The sequence below is a fragment of the Panthera pardus genome, unplaced genomic scaffold (genome assembly GCF_024362965.1).
Source record: "Panthera pardus isolate Hobbes unplaced genomic scaffold, ASM2436296v1 HiC_scaffold_6, whole genome shotgun sequence".
NCBI lineage: Eukaryota > Metazoa > Chordata > Mammalia > Carnivora > Felidae > Panthera > Panthera pardus.
This window is the reverse complement of record NW_026526991.1, coordinates 65,672,020-65,689,730: the sequence shown is the minus strand read 5'-3', so window position 1 is coordinate 65,689,730 and position 17,711 is coordinate 65,672,020. Positions and strand designations below refer to the sequence as shown.

General features: G+C 53.1%; 2 protein-coding genes across 13 annotated transcripts in view; both read right to left on the bottom strand.

The window, feature by feature from the left end:
• The window catches only part of KMT2D (lysine methyltransferase 2D), a 40,364-nt gene extending 29,839 nt beyond the window's left edge, over nt 1-10,525 (bottom strand). For 6 of the 11 annotated variants that reach the window (XM_053895579.1, XM_053895577.1, XM_053895580.1 and 3 more), the window contains exons 1-11: nt 9,330-10,524; nt 4,753-4,838; nt 4,136-4,262; nt 3,738-3,961; nt 3,503-3,612; nt 3,169-3,331; nt 2,702-2,867; nt 2,488-2,602; nt 2,191-2,348; nt 1,836-1,981; nt 51-1,697 (exon numbers count right to left, since the gene is read on the bottom strand). In XM_053895579.1, the coding sequence (XP_053751554.1) occupies nt 51-1,697; nt 1,836-1,981; nt 2,191-2,348; nt 2,488-2,602; nt 2,702-2,867; nt 3,169-3,331; nt 3,503-3,612; nt 3,738-3,961; nt 4,136-4,262; nt 4,753-4,801 (2,905 nt within the window). In that variant the 5' untranslated portion in view covers nt 4,802-4,838; nt 9,330-10,524. Of the gene's footprint in view, nt 1-50; nt 1,698-1,835; nt 1,982-2,190; nt 2,349-2,487; nt 2,603-2,701; nt 2,868-3,168; nt 3,332-3,502; nt 3,613-3,737; nt 3,962-4,135; nt 4,263-4,752; nt 4,839-9,329 lie in introns of all 11 variants that reach the window. The other 5 variants (XM_053895573.1, XM_053895583.1, XM_053895578.1 and 2 more) reach the window with 1 other exon arrangement.
• A 3,044-nt stretch (nt 10,526-13,569) lies between these two features.
• RHEBL1 (RHEB like 1) lies at nt 13,570-17,012 on the bottom strand. 2 transcript variants are annotated; one of them, XM_019419228.2, is made up of 8 exons: nt 16,755-17,012; nt 16,037-16,108; nt 15,620-15,687; nt 15,262-15,344; nt 15,116-15,172; nt 14,876-14,923; nt 14,235-14,316; nt 13,570-14,074 (listed from the first exon to the last, which is right to left on the bottom strand). In XM_019419228.2, the coding sequence occupies exons 1-8, from the start codon at nt 16,804-16,806 to the stop codon at nt 13,985-13,987; spliced, it is 552 nt and encodes a 183-aa protein (XP_019274773.1). In that variant the 5' UTR covers nt 16,807-17,012; the 3' UTR covers nt 13,570-13,984. The 2 variants fall into 2 exon arrangements, with proteins under 2 accessions (XP_019274773.1, XP_019274774.1); XM_019419229.2 differs by lacking the exon at nt 16,755-17,012 and adding an exon at nt 16,561-16,696 and having other exon boundaries at nt 16,037-16,189.
• Between the last annotated feature and the right edge of the window lie 699 nt (nt 17,013-17,711).

Genomic DNA, 17,711 nt, shown 5'->3' with positions numbered 1-17,711 from the left:
CATAAAGAATTAAGACTGTCCCAGACAAAGGGGGACTAACATCCCCTTACCTGGTGGCATCAGCTGAGGTGACAAGGATGGCTCCCCGGATGGGGACAACGGCAACTCCTCAGGTAGAGGGGACAGAGGTGGTTCCCCAGGCTCAGACAGGGCCGGCTCTCCAAGCAAGGGGGATAAAGGTGGCTCCCCAGGTGGGAGGAACAAGGGCAATTCCTCAGGTGCAGGGCATAGGCCTGGCTCCTCAGGGGGCTCTTCAGGTCGAGGGGACAGGCGCGGTTCCTCAGGCTGGGGGGACAAGCGCAACTCCTCAGGCCGGGGGGACAGGGGCGGCTCCTCAGGCTGGGGGGACAGGCGCGGCTCCTCAGGCCCGGGGGACAGGCGTAGCTCCTCAGGCACGGGGGACAGCTGCGGCTCCTCAGGCAGGGGGGACAGGCATGGCTCCTCAGGCTGGGGGGACAGGCGTGGCTCCTCAGGCCGGGGGGACAGGCGTGGCTCCTCAGGCCGGGGGGACAGACAGGGCTCCTCAGGCCGGGAAGACAGACACAGCTCCTCAGGGGCAGGGGACAGGCATGGCTTCTCAGGCCGGGGGGACAGATGTGGCTCCTCAAGCGGAGGGGATAAATGCAGCTTCTCAGGCGCAGGGGACAGGCGCGGTTCCTCAAGTGCGGGGGACAGGCGCGGCTCCTCAGGCCGGGGGGACAGACAGGGCTCCTCAGGCCGAGGGGACAGGCGCAGCTCCTCAGGCCGAGGGGACAGGCGCGGCTCCTCAGGCCGAGGGGACAGGCACAGCTCCTCAGGTCGGGGGCAGAGTCGTGGCTCCTCAGGCAGTGGCAACAAGGATGACTCCTCTAGCGGTAGGGTCATGAGCAGCTCCTCCGGGGGCGGAGAAGCAGGTGAGTCTTCGGGTGGTGGGGAAGCGGGTGAGTCCTCAGGCGGTGGGAATAGGCGTGAAGCCTCAGGTGGAGGAGACGTGGGAGACTCCTCGGGTGGTGGGGACAGGGGAGATTCCTCAGGCGGTGGGGACAGGCGTGACACCTCAGGCAGGGGGGACAGGCATGATACCTCAGGCGGGGGGGACATAGGCGAGTCTTCAGGTGGTGGGGACATGGGCGAGTCCTCAGGTGGTGGGGACAGACGTGATGCCTCTGGTGGTGGGGAGAGAGGAGACTCCTCTGGTGGAGGGGATAGGGGTGATTCTTCAAATGGTGGGAACAGACGAGATGCCTCAGGTGGTGGAGACATGGGTGATTCTTCAGGTGGAGGGGACATAGGTGACTCCTCAGGTGGTGGAGACAGGCGAGATGCTTCAGGAGGTGGGGAAGTAGGCAACTCCTCAGGTGGGGGGGACAGGGGAGACTCTTCAAATGGTGGGGACAGGGGTGATGCTTCAGGCGGTGGAGACAGGGGTGTCTCGAGTGGGGGAGATGGGGGGGACTCCTCTGGTGGAGAGAACGGTGACTCCTCCAGTGGAGAAAAGGGTGATGACTCAGGTGGAGGAGACAGAGGAGACTCCTCAGGCGGTGGAGAGAGGGGTGATTCCTCAGGTGGTGGGGACAGGCGCGATGCCTCAGGCGGCGGGGATGTGGGCGATTCCTCAGGTGGTGGGGACAGGGGCGACTCCTCAGGTGGGGGCAGCAGTGGCATCTCCTCATTTAGGGGGGCCTCCAACTGGGGCTCAAGTTGGGCCCCTGCTCTCCCTGCAGACATAACACACTATGCTCCCACCTAGCCCAGCTCTACTCCATCAAAAGTACAGGGTTTAAGGCAAAGCAGAAACTGTCCCTTGTCACAGAACAGACAGGAATTATTTTCAGGAACCCTCAAACCCTACTCACCTAGTGGTTTGGCTTCACATTGCAGGGGCCCCGGTTCCTTGGGTTGCATAGAGGTCACGTGCCCACCCTTTGGCTGCCCTTGGCATGCAACGTACAGAGCTTCGGGCTCATCAGTGGGGGTATCACCAGGCTCTGGGGGTGAGAACCTGCAGAGGGTACAGGGGAGCAGGCACCAGGGCTCTCATCAGCTATCAGCTCCTAGACAGCGTGCTGAGGTGAGGCACGAATGCTACGGATCGTACCGCCCACCTTGGGGCTCCCCTCTTAAAGTCGACTTGCTTTAACACGGCCCCTGCCAGTCTCAATACCTCCAAACTGCGTAACTTCCCAATCTCCTTCAGTCCATGTTACTTACCTGCTACAGACAGGGGGATGCTGCTCAGCCACAGAACTGACAGGCTGTCCTCCTTGGGCTTTGTGACAGCGGTGACAGAGCGAGTAATTCTCAAACCACTCAGAGTTGGGATTCAGCTCTGCTGAGCCTGCCCCACAGGCCCGGCATACCCGGCATGCCTAGAGGAAGTAAGCAGGCAAAACAGGCACTGGTCAGAGAGCAGACTGGAGGAGAGCACAGGACTCATCACAATGGGGAAATGAGATGTGATAGGTGGTAGAATTAGGGAGAGTAAGGCAGAATCAGAGGGATAATCACCTTGCACTTCCAAGAGTGAGCAGGCAGTTCCTCCATTGGTGGTTTTAGGCAGAAGGTGTGGTATCCTTTGTCACACGTCTCACAGACCAACATCTTAGAGTCATTCCCAGGTTTCCTGCAGGCACATAGGGCACATAACAGATCCTTCCTGCCCTCATTTTCAACCCTAACCTGTGCTTCACCTAAGGCTTCTCTCTTGCCCTCCTATTCTTACCTGCAGGCTTGGCACACTTTGCATTCAGGGCACTGCCAGCCAGCACGTTTGCGGGCAGTCAGAGCAGTGTCCAGGCAGGCCCCGTGATAGTGATGCCCACAGCTGGTACAGAAGAACAGGTCACACAATTCCCCTGGTCCCTCACATACTGCACAACGAGCCTCCTCTAGCGTGGGAAGAGACAAAGAAGATGGGTCAGCTATGGATTCCTTGCAGGACTCAGCACAGTGCTCTCTACGTAACAGGCATTCCACAGACACAGAACGAACAAACAACAAATAGTTACTGGGTATTTGCCCAATATACGGGAGACACTCTTCTAGGCGCTGCAGACACCGTGGTAAACAAGGAAAAGTCCCTGTGCTCACAAAGTTCACATCTATTTTAGTGGGGCATAAGTTCACACAAAAACCCCAGGCACACTTGGCCCCTTATTTGCCCTGTGTCCAGAGGGCAGGACTTCTTACCCAGATGTGCAGCCCCCTCACTGTGCTCCGGGCATAGCAGCTGCAGTGTTTTCATGGATAAGAAGGAACCGCTGGCAGTCGCACAGGGGAAGTGGTAAAGCCGTGGACATCCGGGTGAGCGGCAAGGGATGGAGGCACCGCGCCTGGTGCAGTGGGAACAGCGCTGCCAGGGTGAAGACAAAGTGTCAGTGCCAGCCGCTCTCCCCAAAGCAATAGGGCAGGCACTGGCTCTGCCTCTGTCTAACCACTGCCCTTCTCATTCTAGCCTCTCAGAAGCCCACCAGCCCTGCTCGCTCTACCCTGTGCCTATGCAATCCCTTGGCCCCAGCCCCACCTGTGAGATCCCTGAGAAGATGGCCTTGTCCACACCACATAGTTCTGGGCCCTCCTGCCCCCATACGCCTGCCGACCACGCAGCACACCAATGGTGAGCCCAGCAGGACCCTTTATAATGGAAAAGGATAAACAGAAAGGAAAGAGTTAGCAGAAAGGTAATGACTGGCTCAGGACCACCCAGTCCCTACCCCCTTTTCCTGCCCAAGTCAGCTACCCCACCTGTCCTCACTTACCGCCAGGTTCTCCTAGGTGGGCAGGTGTCAGGCCCTCAGGGAAACCAATCTGTGACAGGTCCTCACAGGGCAGCGCTGCCTCGTTGGGCCCTGGATTCCCCCCAGGGGACGCCACTGGGCACTGGGGCCAGTCAAATGGCAACTCAAAGCGCCGTAGCTCCCGCTGCCCATGTAGACTGGGCTCCCCGCAGTTACAGAGAGCACAACGCCGCACCGGACCCCCACTGTGGACACACAAGCGTTAGTACCATGCCGGACCGCTGCCCAAAGGCACCCCTAACATGATTTGGCATGCCTATGATTCCCAAACACTCATCTTCCTAAATCTTCCTCCTTGAAAGTCTAGACTCTCAAATCAAATCTTTGTGTGGCTTTACATCCTCATTTCCCCAAGTTACCTGCAGTCCTGGGGAGGCTCCTGAAGCCTAGGACCTCCAGAACTGGGCACAGAGACCTCCCCCACATGTGGGTTGGGAAGGTCTGGCTCAGTGGTGCCTGACTCCTCAGAGGCTGCAGGTCCATCAGCTGAATGAACAGAGAAGCAAGCATCAGCCATCATCTTCTATATAGTACTAGTCTAGGCAAACCATAAGAGACTCTTAAATGCACAGAACAAACTAGGGGTTGATGGAGGAGAGCTGGGGGGACAGGGATGGGCTAAATGGGTGATGGGCATTAAAGAGGGCGGTTGTTGGGATGAGCACTGGGTGTCATATGTAAATAATGAATCGCTAATTTCTACTCCTGGAACCGATACTACAATGTATGTTAACTAACTTAAATTAAAAAAATAAATAAATAAGTAAAAATACTAGCCCACTGATCAGACCCATGAGATTAACCAAAACCCTTGGTGAATTACAGTGATGGCAATTTGACTTTTGCTCCAAAGAACAAAGTCCTTCAATTACCTATTAGACAGACTTACCTCCTGTCTTTGTGCCAGCGCCAGAAATCTAAGGTTGCCTGGGAAGGGTAGAAAGCTGCCAGCAAACCCAGAATTTGCCCTACTCACCTGCCGGTTCTGAATCTTTATCCTCACCAGGCGGCTTCTGGCTGTCCATCCCTCTCTCCGACTGGGCAGGGCCCTCTCGGGGAGACCTGTCAGAGCAGAAAGAAAGATCTACATGTCTAGTAAGTCTCCCCACTAAACACTTTCCCTAGCATCCTAGGAGGAAGGCAGCTATTGGTAACTACTTTACAGAAAGCAGGGCAAAGCCATACCTACAAACTCCTGTTCTAATGACAAGGAAAAACTTTCTCCCTAACCCTTACCCACTGCCTACTTCCTCCCCAGATAAACACATACCCTATTCTCCCGCTCTGGATTCTCAGGAGGTCCTCTCCCTTTTCCTGCTTCCTACCTCCTGTGTCAGAGTTCCCAGGGCAGGAGCATCCAACTAGAAGCGCATCCAAGCTGTATCTAGTACTGCCCTTTGCTTCATGTCTGAGTTCTTGGTTTCTGCTGTGCCCTATTCCCTGGCCTTTTCCTTCAGATCTCAAGTCAGCTACCATCCCAGAGGTACATCAGTGCCAACCCAGGGGTAGCCATAACCCAAGAAGTCTGAATCCAGTCAAAATCCCTCTCCCAGAGACAGAGTCTGGGGTCTTACAGGGTATAGAATACATTACTAGGACTAAAGCCTAGCTATGGATGGATCTCCTCCACTTCCACCAGTTTCAAACAGGAGATCCCAAACACAAAAGAAGAAACTCCCCAATTTCTACCCACAGCCCATCCAAATCCAGCTCAGGCCCCCTCCCATCTCCCCTCCCCTGCTGTGACTGAGCTCAGGATCTCACCCAGCCTGAAGGCCTCAGGTCGTTGCCCTTAGCAACACTAACTGCCCTTCCTCCTCAGAGGTCCCTAGTAGTTAACAGAAGTGGGCCTTAAGAGTTACTGAGCATGTGTAGCTAGGCTTGAAGCTAGGCATGCTGGGAGTTGTAGTCTCAGGAAGCACACTGCCACTTAGAGGAGTTCTAAACCCGGGAGGACACAGCATAGCAGAGTAGCTTCCTTCCTCTTTGGTAAAGCAGGGTTTCCACACACACTATGGGGGTGGGGGGGTAACGGTCCCCTCTTCTAAGATACGCCTGACTATACCAGAGCCAAATGAAACAATCTAAAGTTACACCTAAGAAGGTTGAGACCCACCCGTTGAACATATTTTCCTAAACCTCAGAGAGAACTAAGCAGAGTACAGAAAAGAGAAAAGCAAAGTTGTAGAGGTGAGGAAGAAGAAAGTCATCTTATAGAAAAAGGGAGAGGGGCGCCTGGATGGCTCAGTCGGTTAAGCGTCCAACTTCAGCTCAGGTCATGATCTCATGGTTTGTGGGTTTGAGCCCTGTGTTAGGCTCTGTGCTGACAGCTCGGGGCCTGGAGCCTGCTTTGGATTCTGTGTCCCTGGCTCTCTCTGCCCCTCCCCCACACTCTCACTCACACACTCTCTCTCTCTCTCAAAAATAAATAAACATTAAAAAAAATTAAAAAAAGAAAAAGGGAGAAAGAGATAGGTGCCAGCAGCTCTAAATGGGAGGGATAGGGGCTTAAGCAGAGAAAAGAAAGTATGTTCTTAAGGAAGCTGGGGGCATGGGAGGAGGGAATCCCTAAAACAGAACTCTAAATAAAAGTTTGAGAAATTTCTCTCTCCCACCTTTTCCACTCTTATTTAACCAGAGGGACCACACCAACCTTAGTAAGGATAAGCCTCTCTTCCCAAATCAACTACCCCAGTGGTCAGCCACTGGGATTGTGTGACTGGGGCAAATTAGATGGGGGAACCCTCAAAAGTGCCTAGGACTGATGAATCAATTACCTAAGAACCACAATATCAGTTCTCTTCCCCTGAGCTCACAGTCCATTTTCAGAGACTAGCAATGCACCTTCTGTGACATATCACCGGAAAAGAAATTTTGTTTTACTTTTTTCCCTTCATACTCTCAGAATCTACCAGATTGGGAAAGTGAAGTATCACCTGATACCTGTTACCTCCATTCCCTGGTCATCTCTTTCCCAAACCTGCCACACAACCACACCTGAAAGGAAAGTCGGGTGGTCATCTGGCCGGCCCACAGAAAAGCTGGTCTGGAACTTCAAGGGGCTCTTAGAAGCCACTGTTGGGAAGTAGGGGTTGGAGGTCAGGGTACCAGCCAGCCCCCTCTTCCCAAGCAGTCGTTCAAGGCCCGACCACACCCAAAGACTTCAAAGTTTCCTAAATGTGTTCCTTACCACTACATACCCGCAAAGATCCTCTACCAGGTCTGCTCTCAAAAGTTGAGGCCAAAGGAGTCACAAACAGTAAGAAATAAAAAGCAACAGTGATAATACAGCGGGTGGGAGGAGGACTGCTTCACACAAGGCCAGAGGGACAAATTCCTCTGCCCTCCCCCGAGCGCAGCCCTCTCAAGCTGGTAAGGCTGGCACTGCTTGGGGAGATACAGAAACCACCTTCGTCAGCCTTGGAAGACAGAGTATCAACATCTTCCAAAGCCACAGCCTCATTCATGGGGACATGGAAGATAGACCAAGTAGCACACGGTAGAGTATCCTCCAAGCTGTGCCAAAAACAATCTAGGGGCACCTCCAAGAAGCTGGGGCTCCATTTCTCTCCCCCTGCAATCTAGCACCTGTGCCCCAATGCCAAGTCCCAGTTGCCAGGCCCCTGAACACAGCTAAACAAATAAAGACCACAGGTTCCCCCATCCCATCATTCACAGCCAGAAATCACACACACACATACATATACACCAAGGGTTTTTCCCTGGATCTAAATTGGGTTAATACCTAGCCAGGCTTCCTCTGGGGAACGAGAGATCCCAAAGAAGTACAGATCTAGGAGGTAAAATTGTGCTGGCTTCCCTTAGCCCCAGGCCTAAGAGGCGCAAAACAGCAAAGAAGAAGACAGGGATTCATCTCAACCCACTCTCCTCCCTGACACCATCCCAGACCAATAGTGTTAACTCTATTTTCCCAGCCAAAGGGGAAATGGAAGCTTGGAGAGGTGAAAGGCTGAAGTAGGCCCTTGAGTGAACAGCTCTTCTGTAGGACTCAGGACTTCCTGGTTCCCAGCCTGAGAATCAAACCACACCTCTCCCCACCCCCATTTTGGGCCAGCCCTCCAGGAAGAATCCAAATGGCAACACTGGGCCCGTCGACCCTCCGGACGGTCTCTGGGTCATCCTGGGGTCAGCCACAGCTAACAAGGAGAGGTCCCTCCTAAGGAAGCTCTTTGGGGACAGACAACAGGAGGGACCCTTCAGAGGCAGCAGTGGCAGAGAGCATGGGTGACAGCTAGCCTCACTCTACCACCCCTGTAGCACCTCTCACCTCAGGGTTACCACCCAGAAATCTTTCAAGGGCAAAACCCCTATTTTCTCCAAGATCAGACTGGAAGAGATCTAACCTATGTATGTTGGAGAGGGTGGAGTGAGGGAGCAAAACACACCAGCCAAATCCCTGCTGGGCAGCATGACAGCTGTGAGAGGGGCTGTCCCAGCCCAGGGCTCAGAGGCATGAGGCTCATGCTGCACCTTCATGCACTCACATACACACCCCTTCTCCCCAACACCTCCTGCCAGGGTTGGAAACACAAGCTTTGGCTGAAACAGCTCTTGATCAGGTCATTTCTCCTCCAAAGAGGGACAGGCCACCCTATTCTGTAGGCTTAGGACAGGATGTGAGGACCAGTTAACATTCCCTAATTGAAAAGGGTTTGGAGAGGTCTGGGGAGGGGCCTATGGGATTGGCCAGGACTTATGGGCAACCAGCTCTCCACACTAGGCCCAGAGAAAGCGGGAGACAAAAGCCATTTTTTTGCAGCCCACATTCGCAGGGAGCAAATCTCAACGGCCTACTCTATAATCCCCTAGAGATTATGTCCATCCCCAGAGGAGGGGAGGCAAAGCAGGCTAAGACAGCACTAGGCCTTGCTGGGGTCACTTTGTCAGGCAGGGGCAGTTTAAAGTTGAACAGCAAGGCCAGAGCTGCCCCCAGCCCCGCCTCCTCCTTGCCCCAGCCACCCCCTTCATCACACTAGTTAATTTCCACACACTCTCCCTTTGCACAGTGAAATAAGGCCTGGTGAAATATCTAGGGTTCCTGGAGTCTCCCAGAGACTGCTCTGGGTGCCCGGATGGGCAAGAACAACCTTAAAGTCCAACCTGGCAGTAAGTCTGACCTGGCAGTGGCACTCTATCCTCCCTCCCAAAGTTGTTCTGTTCCCAAGGCCCACAAGGAACCCTGAGGGAGAAGCAGCCAACTGGGATTGGTGCTGGCATCAGGGCCTGGGTCCTAGTTTAGCAGAGCTCCCCCCAACACAAAAATAAACAGGCAGAAAGGCGATCTGGCCAGGTTCCCAAACTCCCGTGGTTCCCTGAACCCCCAGTCTTTAAAGAGGCACACCCCAAGACACCAGGCCTCGGTTCTGCCCCGGCGACTGGCTCAGGTTGCCTTGACAGACACTGCCAAAGGAACCCTCCTCAGCTCTGGCACCCCTTTCTCCAACCTAAAGGCCAGCTCCGGCCAAGATAGTCCATCTGGCTATGCCCCCAGTCCAACCCTTTCTGGGCCCTGGCCGGGCAGACTTCACTCACCTCTTCACAGGGCGATCCAGAAATCCTCATCCGAGAACATGGCCAGAGCCCGGGCCGCTCCCCGACCTCCAACCGCCAGAGCGATCACAGCCGCCCCCCGCACGGGGGGGCTTAGGGGGGCCAAGAACGGTAAATCCAGGTCGGAGTGGCCACCCTCCTCCCCCAAAAAAACGCAAGAAGCCAAAGAAGGGTTCTCTGCCTCGGGTTCCAGCAGTTTAGGTTTCCATGGACAGCCCCAGGGCGGCGAATCCCGAGCGGACACAAAGAGAGCACCGGTGGCTTTGATCTTGGGCGAGCAGGCTCCGCATCCGCGTCGCCGGGCGGCCTCTCAGTCCTAGGGCCGGGCCAGCGCCCCGGCCGCCCGCGCCGGGCTCGGGCGGAACGTCGAGGCTCTCCAGATGGAACGTCGAGGCGCCTCCCCAGCAGCCCGGAAGGAATGCCGCGCCGCCCCGCGCCGGGCCCGGATGGAACGTGAGACCCTCGCTGGAGCGCCGAGCCCCTCTCCCCGCCCGGGCCGGCGCCCCGGGGCCGCGCAAGCTACGGCGACGCGGAGCCGGCGGGGCCGCGGGGCTGAACCTGACACACACCCAGCGCCGGGCTCCTCGACCCCGAGCGCTCACCCTCTGAGGCTTCGAGCCCCCCACCTTCTGCTCCCCCCCGGGGAAGGGAGGAGGGTAGGTGGGCGAGGAAGAGGAAGGGGCGGGCGGTGCGAGCCCTCTGCCCGCTCCCCTCCGGCCGCTCCAGGCCCTGCGCTCGCCTCCCTTCCCCTCTGGCCTCGGGAGCTGCCCCGCCCCCGGCCTGGCCGGCTCTGATCGGCGGCACCCCCTCGACCCCCGGCTGGCTGTGATCGCGGGGGGCCTAGAGGTGCATGGCCCAACCCCGGCTCCCGGCACCGGGGGGTCAGGAAACTGAGCGGAAAGTGGGGAACGAGGCAGCCATTTGCAACCGGAGAGGAAAGTAGTGCAGCGCGGCGCCGCTCCGCCTCCCCCCCCTCCGCCTCCTGTTCGGCCGGTAGGGTGGTTCCTGCGAAGGGGCTATTTCCTGGCCCGAGATCTCGGCAGCGGTCGTAGAGATTCAGGAAGCCTCCGGCGCAAGATCCGGGGGGCTCTTTTGCCTGGGGAACCCCACTCGAGAAGCGGAGAAAGGAGAAGACGCGGCCCTATTTTGTGTTGGAGCGGAGCGGCGGAGGGATACGGCCCTCTCGGAGGAAAGGCTGTGACTCTGCAGTTCTACGCACACGCTGTGGGATCCCTCCGCCTCGGGTTAACCCCGACTGCGCCGGGCCGGCCGCTGTGCAGACACGTGGGAATGAAGCCCCCCTCCTCTGCGCCCCGGCCCTGGACCTGCCTCCTTCACTGACCGGCTCGTGAAACTAGGACTGCGGCCACTTTCTAGTTCCGTTCCCTTGCAGTTTTCAGTCCCAGAAGCTCCACCAGCCCCCTTGCCTTGGCCAGGGGCAATCTTTCCCGGGAGGGGGATGGAAGAAGAGCCAGGAGATTGGCCGCTGCTCTGCATCCTGGGAACTGGAGTCCGCAAATGGAGAAAGTGAGGCACGGCGCCTGGCGCTGCAAAGGGTGGGTTCTTGCCACGTTCGGGGGCCCTAAGGAAAGCGGTACGAGTGCCTAGTCGTTCCTTGTGGCTCTCAAACCCCTCCGTGAGCAAAGAAGACTCAGTGCTACCACAATCACCACACACACCTCCCCCATCAAAACAAATGTGGAGTTTCCTTCCTTTCCCCGGGTGCTCCCACCCCCACCCCTAGTCTTTCTCCCCGGACCCTCAGGGCCTGTGTCCCCTTTTTTAGGAAACAGAGGGGATGTACCTTGGAGCCTTTCTGCTACCTGGCCGGAGTGCTGTTACTCTAGACAAGATCCCAAAACACTACTTGCAGGCATTCCCCCACACACCCCCGTAAGTCTGGGTGAGAAAGGATTGGAAAGGCTTTTCTGCATTAGCTGTAACCACGGGATGAACAGAAAGAGACACACTAACTATGTGCTAGATACTTTATATATTCTTAGTTATTCCTCACCCTCCTTATGAGCTACGTAGAATTATGTTTCTATGATGATGAGATTGAGGCTAAATAAAATAGGTAAAATTTCCCAACGAATTACATCTAGTGACATCCATGATTCAAGCCAATGGCCATGTTTTTCCTAGGATTGTATATATCTAGATAATAAAAAAAAAAAAACACAACTATTTTTAAGGAGGATGCGAAGAAAGAGGTAAATCAGGTGCAGGGCTGGTTTTGTGGAAAAGGGTTTATTTATAATGCCATCCAATAGAACTTTCTGCAGTGATGGAAATGCGTTACAGCTACACTAATTCGACTCAGCCACATGTAGCTATTGAGCACTTTGAAATGTAGGTGGTGCAACTGAGGAACTTTATGTTTAACTTTAATACTAAATTAAACTTAAATAGCCATATGTGACTTGTGGCTTCCATATTAACAGAGCAGAAAACCTTTAAATCTCTACTAGCCAGGTTCATAGGAAGGATTAGAACTAGGCATGCCCTGTGTTAGCCACACACTGGTACCTTGTACCCTGCACTGACCATTCGGGTCTATTTCAGAAAAAAAAAAAAAAAAAGCCAGCAGCAACTCCACACTTGTCCCAGCTATAGTGAATAAATTAACCAAGAGACAGAAGTTGGAAAATGAAAGGTCCCTCCCTACTCTCTACATCCAGAGCCAGAGAGGCTGACCTTCACCAAAAAGACCTCCAATAACACAAGAGCCACCTTTCTCAAGAATTTATTATGTAAGAGAAACTGTTCTAAGCATTTGAAATATCACCACAACTTAACTCACCTCAACTCTATGCAGATTTAACTACACTTCATAAATGAGAAATTGAGGCTCAGAGAGGTTAAGTGACTGTGCAAGGTCACACGGCTAAGTGGAAAAGTATTCTAACCTAGCTATTGACTACTATTCATTATTTTTGTCAGGACTTTAAGATTGCTTGATACACTTTTAGAAAACTTCGAACATTTATAAGTCTACCCCAGACCTCATGGCAATGGCAACAGGGCAATAGATAACCTATATTGAATATTCCAGGTCAGGTATATAAAAGGACCTAATTTTAATATAAGGAAAGAGAGTGGTGACCACCCTAAAGAGAATCCTTAACCACTGAGCTTGTCCTTTGGAGAATGCTCCTTCCAGCAGCCTTTATATTTTAGATTCTGGATTAGAGATGCAAAAGCAGCTGGCAGAACTTTTAAAAACCAGTATGACAAACAGTCACCCCAGCTGTAAGCCCAACTAGCCTAGACTCAAGCACTAGCAAGGTCACAGCTAAGATTTTGCCCATCGTTCCCAACTAAGTGCATTGACAGGGTACCTCAGAGTCCCTCAGTTGGCAAGAGTAGTCTGTGTTCTCCCTGTTAATGGTACTATTCCAGTAACCTTTGTAAATCCTTGGCAGAAGTATTATGCCAGTTAGACCCTAGGTCTGGTGGGGATGGGGGGTGAGCAGGAAAACTAGAGGCAGATAAGACTGATCCTTCCTAGCTAAAATGTCCATCCTCCTACTGAGATGGCCGGTCAATAAGAAAGAGTAGAAAGCAATACCTTTTGACACCTAAAAAAAGTGACATGATTCCAAAGGTGTGAAGGGTGTGAAAAGGTCACCAAAGGTAATGAAAAGACCAGAGAACATCCACTTAATGAAAGGCTCTGGGGACATGGGGAATGGAAGGATTGATATACACCAGGAGCGTTATTTCTTACTTCACTCGACTCTTCTGGAAGGCCAAAATCTTCACCAACACTTTACTCCGTCCCTGCCTCTACCCTCCTTCTTAATTATTACATCACTAGGATGAGGGGTTTCCTTCCTCCCCAAACCCTATCCTCTCTCTGAGTGCCATCAAATGCTGAGTGCCAGCTTCCCCCAGGAGGGAAGCTAGGTCAGCATGTGGCAGCTGGCCACTAGAGGGTGGTGTTTCTGTAGTTAAGGGGATCTTGAGAGCCTATAAACTTGGATGGGAGTGGCAGCCAACTGGTACCTGTACAGGAGAACCTAGGAGAAAAGAAGGTGGGAAAAAATAGGCAATAAGTCTTAGGGTAATGGTCCTCCTGAATGAGTGAGGAGTAAGGAATAGCAATGAGATAGGAGGGAAGAGTTAGCCCTTATTCCCCACCAAAGGCCATAGTCATCATTCCTTGGAAAAGGAGATACTGGCTGTGAGCTCTCCCCACATACAGAGAAGCCAAGACGAAAAGATTTCTCAGTTTATTTGCATATATACATTGTTACCCTAGGGAGTCAGCTCCACTTCAGGAGTCCCCAGCTCCCTTCACACAGCCAACACCCAAAACCTGCACAGAAGACTGGGTCCTGAATAAAGAATGCTTAGGACTCATATCCCAACCCTGCAGGTTGTAACAACTCATTTAGCAAAAACAGAAGACGAGAGGCCAGTGCCCATGAGACATCCTTGCCCCGTTGTAAACATTGACAACCAGGCCACTGGAGCCTGGGAAAAGTGTGCAAACATGAGGGTACCACACTGTGTGACCAGAGGACTGGGAACACAGCTGGCAACCATACCCGTGAAGTCCTAAGGGCCTACACCCGCTGGAGCCTGGCAAGTGCCAGGGGCAGAATCAAGGCAGCTACCCAATGCCTGAGGGCTCACATGAGACGGCAGCGGCGCTCTTGCCCATAGGAATTCTCTACCCGGGCAATTTCCTGGATGACTTTGGTGAAGATGCCTCGAGTCAGCTGCAAGGGACAGAGAATCAGAGCAACAAAGTTAGTTACTGCCACCAATATGACCCAGCTCTGAGGTGTATACCCCACTCCCCCACCATCCCCATATCCAAGAAGTGCCATAAGAAAAACACTGCTACCCGACCACCTTCCTAATATTCAGGCCAAGCACCTGATTCTCTCGAGCAGATGACTCCATAAATGTCGCACCCCAGGACTCTGCCAGCTTCTTCCCTTCAACTGCCTGGACTTCCCTAGAAACAGATTTGTGATGTGAAGAAGGAGGACAGCAATGTCCCCATGTTCTCTGCAAAATCTTTATAGAATCTAGACTTCCTCTTACCCATCCCACTTCCAAGGTTTGGGAGGAGGCTTGAGGAAGGAGAAAATCAAGGAAAACAAAGAAGCCTAGGATGGAGGCTTGAAATATGAAATTACAGCTTTTGCAATAGAAGGGTTATCTTGTAGGGGCACCTGGGTGGCTCAGTCGGTTGAGCATACGACTTCAGCTCAGGTCATGATCTCATAGTTCATGAGTTCAAGCCCCGTGTTGGTAGCTCAGAGCCTGGAGCTTGCTTCGGATTCTGTGTCATCTGCTCTCTCTGCTCCTCCTTTCCCCCCGCCCCTTGCAAAAATAAATAAACATTTTTAAAATTTAAAAAACAAAGAAGGGTTATCCTGTGTTAACCTTCAAGTTAGAAAAAAAAGAGGTGAAATGACTGTTAAGGTCAGTGGCAGAACCAGGACTAGAGCCTTGACTGATTCCTAGTCTATCTCACTTTCCTCTGCCTTGAGGTATAGAGATCTTCGTACCTGTCTGGAGAGAGATCTGCCTTGTTCCCCACTAGCACCACTGGCAGCCTGTGAAGAAATACCAGTTACTATAGGATCCCCTCGTACTCTGCATGGACCCCAACCTCCTTCACATCAAGGCTGGACAACTCCCCATCAGATGAGACAGGATCTGTCCTGGCCTCCTCCCTAACTTGGACCCCCTGCTCTCTTCCATCCCCTTAAGTCCATACTATATCTCTATCTCCCAGAGCCACTCACCGAGTTTTCCCGTGACCTTCATGTAGCTTTTGGTACAGACTCTCAATGACTTGGAAGCTTTAAACACAAGAAATGGAGCTATAAACTTATTCTGAGACAGCCCTCAGATCCTCCCAAGTTCCCCACTCATAACCGTGGTCACTTACCTATGCAGAGAGGTGACAGAATACACAAGCACATAACCATGGACCCCAATGATGAATGAATAGGGCAGAATGCTGTACTCATCCTGACAAGAAACAGAAACATCAGTACCTAGATACATAACACTCAGCTGGCAAAGGTTTGTGGGTTGCATCCTGGGGACCCTCCCTAGGGCACTCAATATTCCAGTCATTTCTATTCAACAAGAATTTACAGAGTAGCTCCATTGTGCACTGCACACTACCCTCTGCTAAAATGCTTTTCTTTTAATACTACTTTACAGATGAGCCACAGAGGCAACCAGACTTCATCTCCCACAACTGAACTGCCATGTTTAGATACCCTACCCCAAACTGGTACCTGCCCTGCTGTGTCCACCAGGTGTAGGTGAAACTCATCTTTGCCAAGAGTCACTATCTTGCTGTAAGCTGAAAAGAAAAGAAAACTTGACTGTGAGGTGCTTGTAGGGCTAGCAATGTGTGCCCCCATACATTCTTAACCCTAGGGGTGATATAGATGGACCGGGTCTAGGGAGCTCTCCAGGCAGCTAGAGGGACAATGTTAAGGTTCTCATTGTCTACATCTACACCATCCTGGACGCAGTATCTTGCAAAATCCACTCTCTAGCTCCACTCATAGAACAGGATTACTAGAGAAAAGATTAGATTTAAGGTCTAATCAAATCAGCCCCTTGGCACCAGGAAACTCCCTAATTACGGAATTGGATGGGGCAACAAAGACCTCCCTGCCCCACCCCTAGGGGAGACATCTACTCACTATTCTCCACTGTAGGATCGTAGCCTTCCAGGAACTCGCCTTCCACAAACTGATGTGCCAAAGATGTCTTCCCTGTGGGAAGCAGTGGTAGTTGTATCCAAATCATCCATCCACATTTACATCCTCTGCCCTTTCGGGGGCTGTGGCCCAGGGCTAAAGAGGACCCCAAATTAGCACCCTAGCCTGTGGGTGCCATGCAATGTTTTTCCTTAGCCTACCCTCACCCTCTTCGCCTTGGGTCTCTGCACCCTGGCCACCGGATGCATTCAGTAGCGCCGCAGGAAGCCTTTCCTGCAGACTTTCCCCACCCCACCCCTGGAAAGATCCGGGATTCCCCTAGGATCAAGTCGCCTCGCGCCCGGACACCTGCGACTTGCCCCACACAGACCGCGCCCCCATCCATCAAATCCTGACCCCATCCTCCCCCCCTCCCACCCCCCCACCCTCCCCCACCCCCCCCGTCCCCAGGGTAACACTGGGGACCAGTCTGGTGTTCTGGCAACCAAGCCCACATTAACCCTTACGTTCTCCTGCTTCCTGCAACCCTCCACACACTATCACCACCCCAGCCTTTCCTCCTCCATCCTTTCAATCCTCGCCCTACAACCCCGTTCTATCGATGCCACCATTCCTGTCTGGGTCGCGTTCCCGCGACAGCGCGCCTCCTCTGGCCACAAAGCCGCGGTGCGTCGGTGCTCTCCCCAAGGCGGAGACTCACCTACAGAGCGGTACCCGAGAATGACCACCTTCCTGTAGCGAACTAACGGCATGGCAGTAGCCGGCCCCAAGGGGCTTGCAGAACTGCGGGCTGAAAGAGCCCTAAGAAAGGGAGATCAGAGTGTAAGGTAGGCGCAGCAACCGGCACAGGAAAGTCGCTCACCCTGAAGCTGCCAGGGGCAAGCTAGAGGAAAACCAAAACAAGCGCCGCGCCCGGAGCTGGCCACGTGATCACAACACAGCAAGACTAACGCGAGGGAGCCGGGCGCCGGGGGATCTACAGTGCCGCGCCGCTCCGGGCTCCGCCCCCCAGGCCTCTCGCCATTGGTTCATTGGAAAGGATAAGGGCGGGGCCGCCAGCAGGAGGGAAGGGTGGGCCTCACGTGGAGCCGGAGAACCAGGAGCTGCGCCTGCGCAGACTAAAGCCGGTTCATTCATAAAGAAACAGAAAGGAAGCCGGGGTCCTAGAGGTGTTTGCGCATTTGCAACCCGACACAATTGGCTGCGAAGAATCAAGAAGAATCAGGAATCGTGGATGGAAGATACCCGTTATGGCTTGGCTGGAATTTCTGGTCAAAAGATTCTAGGCCTCCGTTTTGCAAGGTCTCTGAGATCCTTGGATAGGGAAAAAAAAGGCCCAAGTTCCAATACATTATCTCTTCTTCCCCCCAGACTTAAGCCTCAGATCTTTTATTGTCAATTTCCATAGTCTATCAGTATCTTCGGAAATGCAACTCTTATTCTTGAAAAAGTTATTGAATTTGTGGCTAGGTCATCTGAAGTTTTGTTGTTATCAACATAATCATCACATTCATTTATTCAAATATTTATCCAGCACTTACTGTATGTTTCAGACATTGTTCTAGCTTTGGGGATAGAGCAGTGAACATGACAGACAAGGTCTTTGTGCGCATAAAGCTTAAAACCTAGTGGAAGAAACAAACATATAAACAAGGAA